Source organism: Myzus persicae, unplaced genomic scaffold, assembly GCF_001856785.1.
Source record: "Myzus persicae strain clone G006 unplaced genomic scaffold, MPER_G0061.0, whole genome shotgun sequence".
Classification (NCBI taxonomy): Eukaryota; Metazoa; Arthropoda; class Insecta; order Hemiptera; family Aphididae; genus Myzus; species Myzus persicae.
In genome coordinates, this window is record NW_019103956.1 from 855,925 (window position 1) to 870,859 (window position 14,935).

The 14,935-nt window shown below is 27.0% G+C and overlaps 2 protein-coding genes across 2 annotated transcripts; one reads left to right on the forward strand and one right to left on the reverse strand.

Annotated features, from left to right (window-relative positions):
• Window positions 1-1,395: 1,395 nt before the first annotated feature.
• LOC111036854 (dual specificity protein kinase TTK-like) lies at window positions 1,396-7,126 on the forward strand. Its single transcript, XM_022319100.1, has 7 exons — window positions 1,396-1,690; window positions 3,198-3,325; window positions 3,472-4,321; window positions 4,385-4,533; window positions 4,646-4,803; window positions 6,455-6,648; window positions 6,714-7,126. The coding sequence occupies exons 2-7, from the start codon at window positions 3,201-3,203 to the stop codon at window positions 6,999-7,001; spliced, it is 1,764 nt and encodes a 587-aa protein (XP_022174792.1). The 5' UTR covers window positions 1,396-1,690; window positions 3,198-3,200; the 3' UTR covers window positions 7,002-7,126.
• Window positions 7,127-7,140: 14 nt separating this feature from the next.
• LOC111036853 (protein FAM91A1) lies at window positions 7,141-14,310 on the reverse strand. The gene is made up of 15 exons (XM_022319099.1): window positions 13,949-14,310; window positions 12,788-12,872; window positions 12,510-12,719; window positions 11,680-11,864; window positions 11,461-11,561; window positions 11,228-11,387; window positions 10,843-11,157; window positions 10,451-10,767; window positions 10,228-10,391; window positions 10,017-10,165; window positions 9,902-9,959; window positions 9,673-9,810; window positions 9,377-9,602; window positions 8,420-8,489; window positions 7,141-7,446 (listed from the first exon to the last, which is right to left on the reverse strand). Exons 1-15 carry the CDS (start codon window positions 14,018-14,020, stop codon window positions 7,339-7,341), a joined length of 2,358 nt encoding a protein of 785 aa, XP_022174791.1. The 5' UTR covers window positions 14,021-14,310; the 3' UTR covers window positions 7,141-7,338.
• Between the last annotated feature and the right edge of the window lie 625 nt (window positions 14,311-14,935).

Genomic DNA, 14,935 nt, shown 5'->3' on the forward strand with positions numbered 1-14,935 from the left:
ACGATTGTGCGGGGGACGAGGGAATTTCAGTTCTAATCAACACTAGCGCTCAACTCGACTGGCGGTCGCTATCCGAGCTTATAGTTATTATTAAATATTATTTATTTATTTGATTTAATGATCTTGATAATTCTCGGGGTCCGGACCCCCCGAAATTTTTAAAAGTAGAAACATTTCAGCTTGTTTCAGTTGTTGTAGAACTGGTACTACTCCAACACGAATATGTCCGAGATATATCACATGGATTGAAATTTGAAATGTAACTCGCACACTCGTGATGTTGAGAATATATCCTTATCATTAACTTCAGATAGAATATTGATCCATTATTTGCGAATATTTGGATTTTTTGATAAAGTAAATAATGAAAAATTTTTATTTTTTTCATTATGTGAAACACAATTTATTACACAACACCTCACCATGATTGTATGTATTTTGAGATAAACAGAATAAAATTAAAATTATAAACAATATTCAGCAGAAACCTATCTTAAAAAAATTGAACATCTAGTCACCATAGTTCAAACAGACTGGTATCACACAATTATTATGAAATATAATTATAATGTATTAAGTAGATATAAAATGTATAATTATATATTTTACGAAGCATGAAAAAGGCAAGCTCCTAGATTAGCATACCGATTTATAAATATCTTATTTTGAATACCAGCTAGATAGCGCAAGTGTTGACAAGAACACGGAGCCCCCGTAACCCGCTCATTGTATAATATATTAAGGAGGATTTACCTCTTACACCCTCCAACCCTATCGTGTCTAGTCCTGTATATCTTAGTCCGTGATTGTACCTAATATGCCGCATATTATATGTATAATAAAGAACCATAGTACGTAATGCATGTTTTCATAAAAACTTCATGGCAAAAATATGCAATTTGTTGAGGTGTTTTTTAATTTGTTACAACTTGAAACAAATTTCTAGGGATGTAAATATTTTATGTGGTGATTTACCGAGTGCATTTTAAGTAAATTCTGATTATTTTGGAATTTACCATAGGGACACCTCTAGGAACTCTTTTCTACCTCATTTGAATGAACTTATCATAAGGTAACACTTATTTTTATTTACTGGATAGCTGCAGGGCTGTGTTTCATGCATAGACATAATATATTATGTCTATGGTTTCATGGTGTTATGAATTTATAACTTATGATGAGTGATGACTACCTAGTAGTGTATTATTGACTTGCATACATTTTAACCTATTTTATATGAACATAAATATTAAAAATATACTATATATATATATATATATATAAATATATTAATTTTTAGCTTTTTTGGCTGCACTGTATTTGAAACGTTATTTTTTGAATTTTCAAAATGGACGAATTGAGGAATAGTTGATAACGATAACCGAAAAAAACATTCAAAACATAATTCATCTTTCAAGTTTTAACATTTAAATTATTTGGAAATAACTTATAAGAATGATTAAATACTAAATTGCACTATAGAAAAAAGTATACAAAACTACCTACTTTGTGTCTTCCTACTGTTTAAGAAAGTAACCAAGTCAAATGTTTTTTTCTGCCAAAGCCGTATCAATTTTATTTATTTTTTAAATACGAGTCATGAATCATAATAATATGTTGGTGTAAACATAATTTAAATGTTAAATTAGTCAAAGTATTTTGTAGTGGATTCAAACTAAATGTTTTTTGGGTAAGTTTTTATTTATTTATCATACCTACTTTTATATCATTATTATTATAATGCTTTAAAATTATAAAATAATTGAATTAAGTCATGCCTAAATAATAATTATATAGAAGTTAAATCCTATGGGCAGTATCTTAGATACAATTGTATCTTGCATCTTATATCTCGATACAATTCTGTGAAGTATTGAGTATCTTGTACCTTAATACAGTTTCAGTGTTTCAGTCAATGTATTGAGTATTTCATAAAATAATTTAATCAAAAGATACTCTATACATTATGGTGGTACTTTGAAAAATTAATTGTTTACATTTATTTTCACTTGCCCACCTAGTTGTAGTAAATACCAATCACGACTGTTCAGTTATGTTATAGTATAGATAATATTTGTAAAAAGAGGGGAAAATTTAGATTTATACTTACCATAATTTTATTGCAGTATAAATTAATTTCTAACAATCAAAAATTCTAATTTTTACTATCGTTATTCATTTTATTTTGTGAATACAAGTACAAATAAGTAGTTGCAGGTGATTTTTCGAAAGATGTAGCCTACAACTTGTAGGAAATTATTTTTAGTTATATCTGTATACTGTGACACACCACACATGCATTTTGAATGGGACTTCACATCTTTATTACAGGTTTCTATATTGCTATATGGCTATATTAGATATCCGTACGACATAGTACATACTGCATTAGTACATTGTATGTGTATACTGTATAGTCTACCTTTCGCTTGACCAATGACGGCGATAAATTATGTAATGGACACAATAAGATTAGTAGATATTATAGATACATACGACAATTAATTTTTTTCACAGAAATCAGTATACACACTACACGTTTAATAATTAGTAGTATTAATAGTATTAAAATATACATAAATGATAATTAATTTTGTTGTAGAATATTATTATTATGCTATTAAATATGTGGTCTATATTAACTATTTAATATACATATACTTAATTAAATAAAACTATAATAACTATAATATTTTAATTAAATTATTTTTAAAATACTGGATACTAATTTTATTTTGAGTATTGAGTATCTAAATATTCAAAATGTAAGTACCTAGTATCAGAAGACTGATTTTTAAGTATCTTGCCCATCTCTACTAGTGGCAAACTGTGAAATTGTTATTAATTTATAATATTAAACACAATCTTTGCCTTTTGGTATTATTATCAGCAAAGGAATTATTAAAAATATGATAGGCTCACCTATATTATTTAATGTTTACTAGTTATGAAAGTTGTTAGTTTATTTGTGGCTTGTAATTAAAAATGCCAATTGTTTTTGTATTTAAATTGTAAAAAGTCAATTTAAAGAATAGTATTAATATTTTTTTTAAAATTAATATGTGTACCTATTAGTAATTATTCATTACAGGTTAGATCAGGATGAATAGGATTTTTGTTGTAATGTTGTATACAGATTATATTATAAATCTAATATTGAGTTTTGAGTATTATTTAATGTTTTTTATTTGAAATAGATTATGATGAACCATAGTATAGAATCCAGTTTTTACAATGCCGAAGAGAACGATGGGGAAACTGATAATTATGTTACATGTCCATTATTGCAACTAAAATATTCTAGATCAAGAAAACCAATTACTAGGTAGGGTATAACTATACTGAAAAAGGGAAATGTATAAATATTTTTCATTCATGTTAAATGTTTATTCTGATATAAATTCCTTATTATATATTTAATGATGTACACTTGTAGGTATTACAATGATAAATACTTATCTTTTTTTTTAGTCGTTTGGGACAAAAGGGTAGATCTTTAAAACTCATAAATGAGAATCGACCTTTATTTGAAAATAAAACTGCAGAAGCTGATTTAGGAGGATCATTTCAAATACGTACACCAGAAAATTTAGTTAGTGGTTTTGAAAAACTTGATTTAGTACATGATACTCCATTTGTCCGTCCAGCCATTAAAACTCACAATGATAGTGATTTAGAAACTCTAAGTGACACACTAACTAACTTTAAAGATGTAAGACCTAGTACTGCACTAAGTTCTAAACGGTCACTATACAGTAATAAGGAAAATTTACCAGAGAAAATAGAAGAATTAAGAACACCTGAATCTCAAAAATTAAACCCGAGTAATACTAGTTCACCATCACCCACTATAAAAGAAACTGTAAATAAATCATCCGAGAGTGTGAAAGATGAAACATATTATGTGTCACCTGAAACTTCAAGATACAACTATGATACCAGTTTGTATCATAGTATCAGAGAAACAACTGTCATACCAGAAACATCACATTCATCGTTTTCTATCAAAAATTCTGATTCATTTGTCAATAATTCTTTAACAACTAAACAATTAGAGTGTAAACCTCTAGATGATCAATCTAAACATACTGCGCTTGAACTGTCTCCTGCAGCAAATCGTAACAATTTTGTAATACGAGCTCGATCTCCTATTCGTCATGTTCCTGTTGGATTTGTTCAAGATGGAGAATTTAAACGGCCAATTAATTCATCAAGTAGCGTATGTGTTAAATGCGCTAATGAAAACTATTTATCTGTCAAAGGAATTAATTATAATATACTTAATACACTTGGCCATGGTGGATCTAGTATTGTATATGAGGTAAATATATTTTTGTAACTATATTCAGTTATTATTTCTAATATATTTTTAAAATTTAATAAGGTTTTACATCCAGACACAAATCAAGTTGTTGCAGTTAAAAAGGTAGATCTATCTGAAGTTGAAGATATTATAGCAAAAGGATATTTAAATGAAGTTAATTTGCTACAAAACCTGCAATCATGTGAAAGTGTTATACGCCTTTTTGACAGGTAAATTTGATGTATTCAATTAAATTCATATTTTTCTTTCTCAAAGTTATCTCATAGTTTATTCATTGTTCAACATCTAAGTATATATATATATATATTAATTTTTTTTTAGTCAATATACTACTAAAGAAAAGATACTTTACATGGTAATGGAAAAAGGTGATACTGATCTTTCAAAACTCATTCGTAATACAAAACATATGTCTGTACATATGATAATGTACTATTGGTCAGAAATGTTGATTATTGTCAATGAAATACATGCTAAAGGTAAATAATTATTTGATTTCTTTATTTATGAAACATATATATCTATGTAATCTGATATCCAAGCCAAGATTGACAACTTACCCTATACTTTTGTCTATACCTATTAGTCTTGGGGCCTGGGGGACTAATTCTCTCCTTTAGTGTTTAAACAAAAAAATTGTATTGCTCCCTTATTCATTTATGGGGGTTCAGATTCCATAGATATATCTGCATATTTCTGTTTGTATAAAGGACGCAACTTTATTTAAGAATATTAATATCATATATATATGAATTTTATTTTAGTACACATGTACATATTTTATATTTAAAAATAAAAGTAAACATTTGCATAAAGCAAGATAAATGATTTTAATATTAAGAATTATTCTCAAATAAACTCAGTTTGCATTATTAGTTTTATCGGTATAATGAACAAAAGGAGAGTAACTAAGTAAAGTAATAAGTTTTTGATAACAAAACAAATAGCCGGTTAATTTTCCAACAAAAATGCACGAGCCCTTGATCAATCTAACACCCAAAACTTGTAATTGTTACTTGGCCCCTGCTATTGATGATATCAACTCGTGTTGCTACAAAAAAAAAAAACGGGTAAGTGGATGTCGCTCTGCTGTACATTAGGTGTCTAAGAGGTGGCTGTAATGGGTGGTATTAAATTTGAATTGATATCAAATCATTGTATACAAAAAAACGATTCTGAGCGGAGACGGTATGTCAGTTAAGGATATTTTATATTATTATTTATTATTAATATGGTAGGCGGTAAGCTGAATTAATATTATTCTTAAATTATCAGTGGTGTTAGAAAAATGTTAAATATACCTATGTAAAATCGAGCTGTTTGGAAACCAAATTACTACAAAATGATAAACAGAATTGTGTTACTATTCAATTTTGTCCAAATTTGAACTTAAAATGTCTGTAAAAATAACTGTATGTTTTTCCTGACGCTTATGAAAACTATTGATTATTTTAAATTTTGACCTCCCCAACGCACCAACTAGATTCACTTTCTTACCAGAAACGTTGCTGTTGAAGAAAATCAAAGCAATTTTACTGCCCGAAACTGCGATGACAGACACAAAAAAAAAAAGATATATAAAAACACACATTTTAAAATCAATACATTCATCGCTCCGCTCAGAATCTTAAATACTATATTGTTTTAAAAAATATATAAATATTGAGATATTGTTTGTAAAGTATATAAATAAAAACTGTTAAGTATAATTTTGATTTCAATAGCAGTAATAGATATTTTGTAATGTTAAATAATTAAGATACCTCATTAGTTTTCTTAAAAAAGCATTTACATTGCCCCATTATTGTAATGGAATTAAATTTCCCTGATTGTATTGTGAACTTGATTTACTTTCTAAATAATAAACTGATTATTGTTATTCACTAGAGCTAAGATATACTATTCCAAAACATTCAATATACTTCAATTTTTAATGAATTTACTATTTTATCTCATAAACTTGGTAATTAGTATTTTAAATTATAAAATAATTATTAGGTAATATAATTTACTATGATAGATTGAACTATATTTCTTTATTTATTCCATATAAGTTAATACATTTTTGAAAAAAAATTATGTTTAACTTATAAATGTTATGTTGTACTTAATAATTCATTTTTCCAATAGGAGTTATACATTCAGATCTCAAACCTGCAAATTTTCTTCTGGTTGGCGGTCGTTTAAAATTGATAGATTTTGGTATTGCATCAAAAATTCAAGGAGACATGACAAGTGTTTTGAAAGATGTGACTACTGGAACTTGGAATTATATGAGTCCAGAATGTATTAGAAGTGGTGGCTCAAATTTTCAAGGGCATAAAGTGAGTTAGTTATATTGTTTATATATTAAAAAAGTACTAATATTAACTTTTTGTATTCTATTCAGATAAACCAAAAATCAGATGTGTGGTCACTAGGATGCATATTGTATAGTTTAATTTATGGTAAGACTCCTTATTCACATTTGACTAATACTTGGCAAAAGTTACAAGCCATTGCAGAATCTACACAAAATATTAGTTTCCTGAGTCACAGTAAAACTTTTACTCAAGGTATACCACCTGTGTTAATGCAAACAATGAAGTTATGTTTGATTAAAGATGTGAAAGCTAGACCTAATGTAGTTGATTTGCTGAAACTTATTGAAAATACAGTATTCAAACCCATGACTTAAGTACTTTTTTAATATAATATGTACTAAAATTTTGTATTTATAATTTGTTTTGTCATTTCATACATGTTTTTAAAATGTATTGATTATTTTGAGTATTGATAAACATGCGGTACTTAAATAAATTGTGTAATTTTATAAATAATATATATAATTGTTGTATCTTAATTAATGATTGTTTACATTAAACATTTTATACTGTTTTTAATTAGGTTAAATTATTAAATTTGAAATGAATTTAAACAATATTGTACATAACGCGCATATTATTGGAATTGTAGTAATAAATTAATAATAAATATAATTAAAATAATAACTGTTCCATAATGTTTAATACACTTCACTTCCATACTGTCAATTTTCCATTTTCAAATATCAAACAATCAACGGGCCATGCTATTGATGATTTATCAAATGGTAATAAATCTTCAAAATCTTTGTCGGAATCCTAAAAAGAGAATATTTAATATCATTATATCAATAATATAGTAATTAGTAAGATAAGTTTGTTTCATAAAAGTTATGTAAATAGGTATGTTGCTTTTTATTTCCATTATTTTTAACATATCTCATAATAATAATTATTAAATGATAGAAGTAAGTAAGCAAGAATATGTGAAGTATGCACTATTATTTACTAAATTAAGAGGATTTTTAATGAAGAAGATAATTTTAGGAGAAATTATGTATAAGAGCTAGACAATTTGGCACCAAGACGAAACAAGAATAAAAGTAAAATATCTTTAGATTGAACCAATATATAAATACCCAATGGTATATGAATATTAATATTTTGATTTACGATATTCAGTGGTGAAGTATCATAAGAGACGGTGAAACATCTACCCCACGGACAAATAATTTATGTAACAATTGAAATAAAATATTTTTGTTTTACAAATTTGAATTGCCATAGTAAAATATTTTTCAAAATCATTTCTTTCTGTTATGCCATTATACTACTCTTAGAATTGACTAATTTCACATGCAGGTCATTCCATTAAACATTCAAAATATACAGTATAAATTCACTACAAAAATAAGTATGAAAATGTCTTATTTTTTCGACACATTGTTTCCCAAGAATTTGAAAGTGAGTGGGGGTTATTGTTGAGCAATGAGATGTATCTCGTCATTCATATTTTTCACTTTTCAGTAATCACATTGTCGTGTCATCAACCACTACAGACTTCTCATGGTTGGTTTTAAGTAACAGTTTCTTTATTTCTTAGGCGATATTTGAGTACCAATATTGTTACTTGCCTTGCCACTGATTTTATTAACAAATTGTTAAATTGGATAACAATACTTAAAATTATTAGGATGTACAAAATGGTAATTGTAGGTTATATTGCAGCATTGGTTTTGGCAATATTTTTTTTTTGCACGAATCATGTAAATAAAATATGAATACATCTTACCTTGTATGACTCGATAAAATCTAATAAATCTTTGGATAATAACTCATTTGATTCCACGAGTTTCATAACACTGTTAATAAAACAACATTTATAATTTAGCATAGTTCAAAAATATCATTTTTATACTTATGAATAGTATTGTGCAAGTTGCAAAAATTATTTGTTTTTATTTTCCAGATCTGACTAGAATACACAACAATAAAACTAATTTCTAAACATTATTTTAATAATTTTTCAGTAAATTCAGTGAAATATTAAAGGGATAACTAGTAAGCACTGGTAATTAACAAACCTTAACTCTGTTAAGTAGAGTACTAGTGAAAACTGTTTTTCAAAGGTTCATGATGTATACTAATTTTTATTGGGACCAAATGCATAGTTAAATATTTTTTCTGGCTTAAGTGAAATATGTAAAACTGGCTACCAATTTATAATATTGCATAGTATGAATAAAGACCTTTTAAGTTAATCCTAATTTATGCAGATGTAAACCATTTCACATTTAAATTTTTACTGTTTAAGAGAATGTTATACTCCCATGTGATACCAAAATCAAATCATTTACATTCAACATTTCCGTGTTGTTAGCTTAAATATTAGAGTGATTTGACCAATATTAAACTTAAAGGTAAGAACAATATCTGTGTTCTCTCAGCTAACAAGAGGATAAACAATTTTCTTACGTTTAAGTTTGGCAATAGCCAATAGGTCAATTCACTCAATATTTTAGCTAACAACACAAAATTGGAACTGCTCAATGCAAATTTACTATGCTATCCAGTAGTCTCTGACGGAGGGTGTCAGTATGTGGCATTCTCATAGTTTGTATGAGTTAATAGCGAGAACAAAATTGTTATTCCTACAGCAAGGTATCTTAGTGCATATTAGTATTTAAAAAATGGTGCAACCTAATTAGAACTATACATTAGTTTTTAAAAACTAAATATATCAATTTACTTTTCTTCGTTCCACATTTGATTATCAACAATATATTTACAAATATTTTGGTTGACATCTGAATTAAAAAGTGGTACGCCAAAACAACAGTCTAACAAAGTCCATTCTGATGTATCATAAACGGGTTCTAATAACAATGTTTTCTTTATACACGATGCATCATTTAATTTTTCTAACTCTTCTTTTAAGAGAGATACTCCATTTTTTTGAAAAACAGGCGAAGCATCTGTAAAAACAATTAATAGAAATAAGTAATTGATCAATTAATTAATTGATAAATCTTAAAATTTTCTAACCACTAGGATGTTCTGAAATAAATTTCTTTTCATATTTAGTTGGTGTTGTCACACAAGTTATATATCCACATGTGTTTTTTATGTTTAAGACATCAGATAAACTTTTTAAAAAATTTTCTTCATATAAAAAGGAATGCTCTAAATAAATATTTATGATTAGTGTGATAAATTTTGTATTAAATTGACGAGTATATTTAACTATAAAACTATTATACTCAATATTACTTACCATTTTGTACATTGTGCATAATTGGAAATGGTAGTACACATGTATTTGGATTACAAGCCTAAAAACATAAAACTAGTACTGACTTTGGATAGATAATTTTTTTTAAATTATTTACTTGTATAAGAACAGGTGATTCTTTTAAAGTGTCATTGATAATGGTTAGTAAGTTCTCAATAGGTATAAAATGTGGATCGTGTCCCCAAGTAGTTATCATTACTTTAGAACAATGTCTAAATATTTTAGGAACATTCCACAAGCGTACACCTATTGAAACAATTTTTTAAATAATAAGAACTGACAAATAACAACATATTTTATAAATTTACCTCTAATCAATAGTAGGGACGGAGGTCCATAACATGTCTTGTGATATAAATAGAGTTTAAACCAAACTGAGTTTACTTCAGGTATAGGAGGACCAATATGTGGTAACTTTGGTGATGACAAAAGAGGTGTTTCTTTATTTAACGGAGCCATCGACATTAATAAACTTAAATATATTTAAAATGTATTTACTAAACAAAATTAATAAGGTATGAAACAACTCACTTATAATTTTTTTTCAAAAATCTAACACATGTATCTGCTGTTAAAGACTTAAGACTTTCCCATCGTATAAGATCTAGTTTACCAGAGCAATTTTCTGATCTCAATGCTTTCACAGTGCTTCTAAGTGTTAATGCATGTTCAAAATATCGTCTAGCTTCACCTTCACTCTCACCTGCACTAGGAGTTTCACTTCCAAAAACACAACTACCAGCACTGTAACCGTCTGCCACTTTGTCAAGTTCATCCAAAAACACATCTAATGCTTCATCAGTTAGTTTGCCAGCTTCAAATAATGTAACTGCATGATCTTTTAAACTCTAAATTTGAATATTAATTTTAATGAAAACATCATTGATAAAAAATGTATAAAATAACATGAATGATATACTCACAGGGGACAGATTACCCATCATTAAAAAAGCTGTGAGAGTTGAATCAAACAAAAAAGCCATTCTTTTTTCAGCATTACTTTTATCAGGCGATGACTCAAGAACATCTGGTATTTCAGTGGGCAATATTATTGGAGAAGGTAAATCAGATACATTTTCTGTATTTACTATTTCTAATTTTGGTATATTTTTTGAACCAGACCAGGATAAATGAGTAGAAAAAGTTTTGGGACTTTTCTTTTGGGCAATTTTCAATCGGCAAAATAAGGAGACTGCATTTTTAACAGATTCCAAGTCAATCTCTAATACTGTCGCCAACTTGAACAAAAATTAGATATTTTAAGTACATAAAATATATATATAAATATAATATCAGTAAAATAATTACCTCACTAACTGAAGTGTGTTCATCAATAGATACAAAAATTTTATAAAGGAGATTTTCAAAATTATCACCAAGTACTCTGTTCATAACAAAACCACCAAGTGTTGATACTATTATATGGTCATCATCATATATTGGAACATCATAGTAAATCAAACCTTTTCTACAAATTGTGTAAAAACATATTTTATAAAATGTATTACTTTTAATACATAGTAAAAATATTAGTGATTAACTTATAAAGACTGTGGAGTATATTGTAATCTAAACTTCCAGCCATTTGTTGTCCGTTATCAATTATATGGTCAATAAATTTTTTTTCGTCTTCATTAATGGTCTTTAAAATAAATTACAATAATAATTTAACATTAAACTCAAAATACAATTAGGTATAGTCCCAAAATTATTTTAATTAATTTAAAATTTAAATATACAGTAATTCAATTTTAATATACTTTAATATCATCTTCAAATAAACATCCAACATCAACAGTCCACCAAGGATCTGCATTTATATCTATTGGTTGAGATGGTAACATTGGTCGGATCTCATTTTTCCTTCTAAAAAGTTTATTTTTTGTTCGGCATTGATTCATCAATTCAATATACTCATTACGTCCAATTCCTAATATTCTAAGGCCTAGAGATAGAAGTTTAAATACAAAAATAAGCAAATCAGTAACATAGTGGTGTATATATAAAGGGTGTCCCTGAGGATTTACCCGTTACAATATCTTCTGAGATAATAAATATATCATTCATTTTTTCTTTCTTTTTTTATTAGACTCGCAGAAGAAATGACTATGTACATTTAATTTTTTAACTTCATTAAATTTTTTGGTAAAAAAGTTAAAAAATTAATTTTATCATTTTTTTTATTTTTGTAACAATTGAAGATATCTATTTTGTAGTTTATTTTTCAACATTTTATTTTCATTAATTGCATGGTATTTTATCACTTCTTTGGTTTAAAAGTAAAACAGAGAAAAACCGGTTTTTGCCAGGGCAGCAAATCCTCCTCTATAGGTAATGGGTATACCCTCACAGAACACACTATATGTAGTTAAATTCAGTGGTATATTTATGGTAGAGGGGTATTGAATGGAATGGAATATAATATGTTTATAATCATTTTTAGTTTCTATTATTCTATAGGTGTTTATAAAATTATTCCTAACAATCACTCCTTCCCCCCTCTTGTAACATTAAAAAAAAAATTGTAAATACACCACTGGCTTGTCTAATAAACATCAGTAAATAAAACTAATTCATCATGTATAAATACAATCAACTGCTGTGAAATTTGGAATTGAATCATAGCTTTTGTCTGACTCCATAACATGTATAATTGTTGATATATAAAATTGAAATGGTGTTATTCTTAGTCCTTTAACAATTACATCTGACAGATGGTACGGATAAAGCATCAAGTTTTCTCTACTATATGTCATCAAATCTTCATAGTAATTTTGTTCATTTCTGACAACTGTTCTCACTAGAATAAAAAACAGTTGAAACATACTAAGACCAGTACTAATTGTATACTAGTAAACCTTGTGTTACCTAAATTTGTTTTGTATCGAACTTGATTCCTTATGCTATACACAGAAATACATTTTTTGTACTCTTTAAGAGAATTTCCAACTCCCTGAAAAATAAAAATATACTTATTACCATTTAACAGTACTACGGTATATTTAAAAGTTGAATATTATTATTACTAAATTTATTTACCGGTAAGAACCCAACAACATAAAAATTATAATTAAATACATTAATTATAGTATAAATAACATTTCTAAAATAATAAATAACTATGTAACTTGATTACACGTAGATGTATTAAACCAAGTAGGAGAAAAAAGAATCTTATTAAACATCATAAAAGAAAGAAGTGGAAAAATGTTCGGTCATCTACTTAGACATAATTTGTTTGTGACAAATATATTTGAGGGACGAATAAATGGTTACAAAGGAAGAGGCAGACCAAGGAAAGCATACATAGAAAAAATGATAAAACAAACGGGCTGTAGTCGATATATAAAAATGAAAAGATTGGCTTCTAATAGAGAAGAATGGAAAGCCAGATTTGCAACGACAAGGCAAGGCCTTTAGTAGAGAAGAAGAAGTAACTTGATTCTAATAATTAAAAATCACAGAAATAAATCAATAAAAATGTTGTCCCACAAAACTATTGAAAGAATTAACAGAATTTAGATAAAAATTTTAAAAATCAATTTGTTCATCATAACCGATGGACATTATTCTATTTATAGGAGTGGAAAATGCATAATCTATTTTGAGATTATTAAGATAGAATGTAGTAATGATTGATGATCTATAGTTCTAAATTGATGAACAGAAAAATTTAAAAACTTAATAGCTCTGGACAGAAGAAAAAACCATTTAATAGTTTGAACAAAAATATTAGATCATTAATTTTCCTTCTGTTTGATAAGCTTAGGATATAAGCTTTTAATATTCAAATAAATATAAATTTACTGTCGATACATACACGGAGTACCTACTACCTACTTAATAAAACATCACAAAATTATTGAAATTATAATTAGGTAATTCAACAATCAATCATTATGATTTACAATTTTAGAATAAGTAGATAAGTAAATTGTGACTTGTGAGTGTTTATGATTTTCAAGTGTACAGTATTGAGCAATTAATTTCATTAAATAAAAATTATTATACGTAGAATTTAAAAATTACTTGTTTTACGGACGGAGGCAAATTTGCCCAAGGAATATTTTGAAGAACACATTTTTCCATTTCTTCGTTCATACTGGGAAAATTAAATATCCAATTTACAAAACCATTTTATAATTTTTAATTTAAATTCCAACTATTTAATATTTTCTGTAATATCAATTATCACTATAAGACTTCTAATGCTAATCACTACAAACTAAGATCATAATATTATATTATTTTATTATGATTAAACAAGCTATAACATAGACCACAACATTAACACTGAGCACTGAGATAGAATTATAGAATATATTAGAAAATGATCTATCATATATCACAGAATAATAATAATATTATTGTTCGGTGATAGGTACAACCACAGAATAGATAATAATATTCATTATCTACCACGATTAAAGATATACTAATAGTATAATATTATATAAGAACAGACTAAATTAATGCATAATGTTATGATCTTTGATATATTATATTATATAACTAACGATATAATATTATCAAGGTGCCAGGTGGATTAAATAAATAAATATTAAATATAAATTCACGTTGAATATTATCATAGAGTTCGTGATAACAATATTGTTCAGCTTTAGCTAATAAATTGCTATAAAGTTGCCGGGCTCAAGATCAATAAAAAAAATATTATAAACGATTAGGAGGCACCTATTAAATATTGGGCAATTAATATTTTCCCCATACCTAGTAAGCGTACTTCAGTTTCCCATCATGAATTAAGGGGATTTGATACCGTCATTTTCTGTTTTTGTCTAACACACGCGTGACATGGTACTTGGACGTGTTTTTTGCCAAACATACTAATTGATCTAATGAAGCGATAATAAATCTGAAAACAGATTTGAATTTGTCGTTAAGTCTACTTAAAATCGACTTTCCCACATTTTTGATATTATCCCCCAAATTCCTAAAAATGTCATATTAAAAAAGAGCATTTAAACATTTTTGTATTTCAATTTTCGGAGAAGT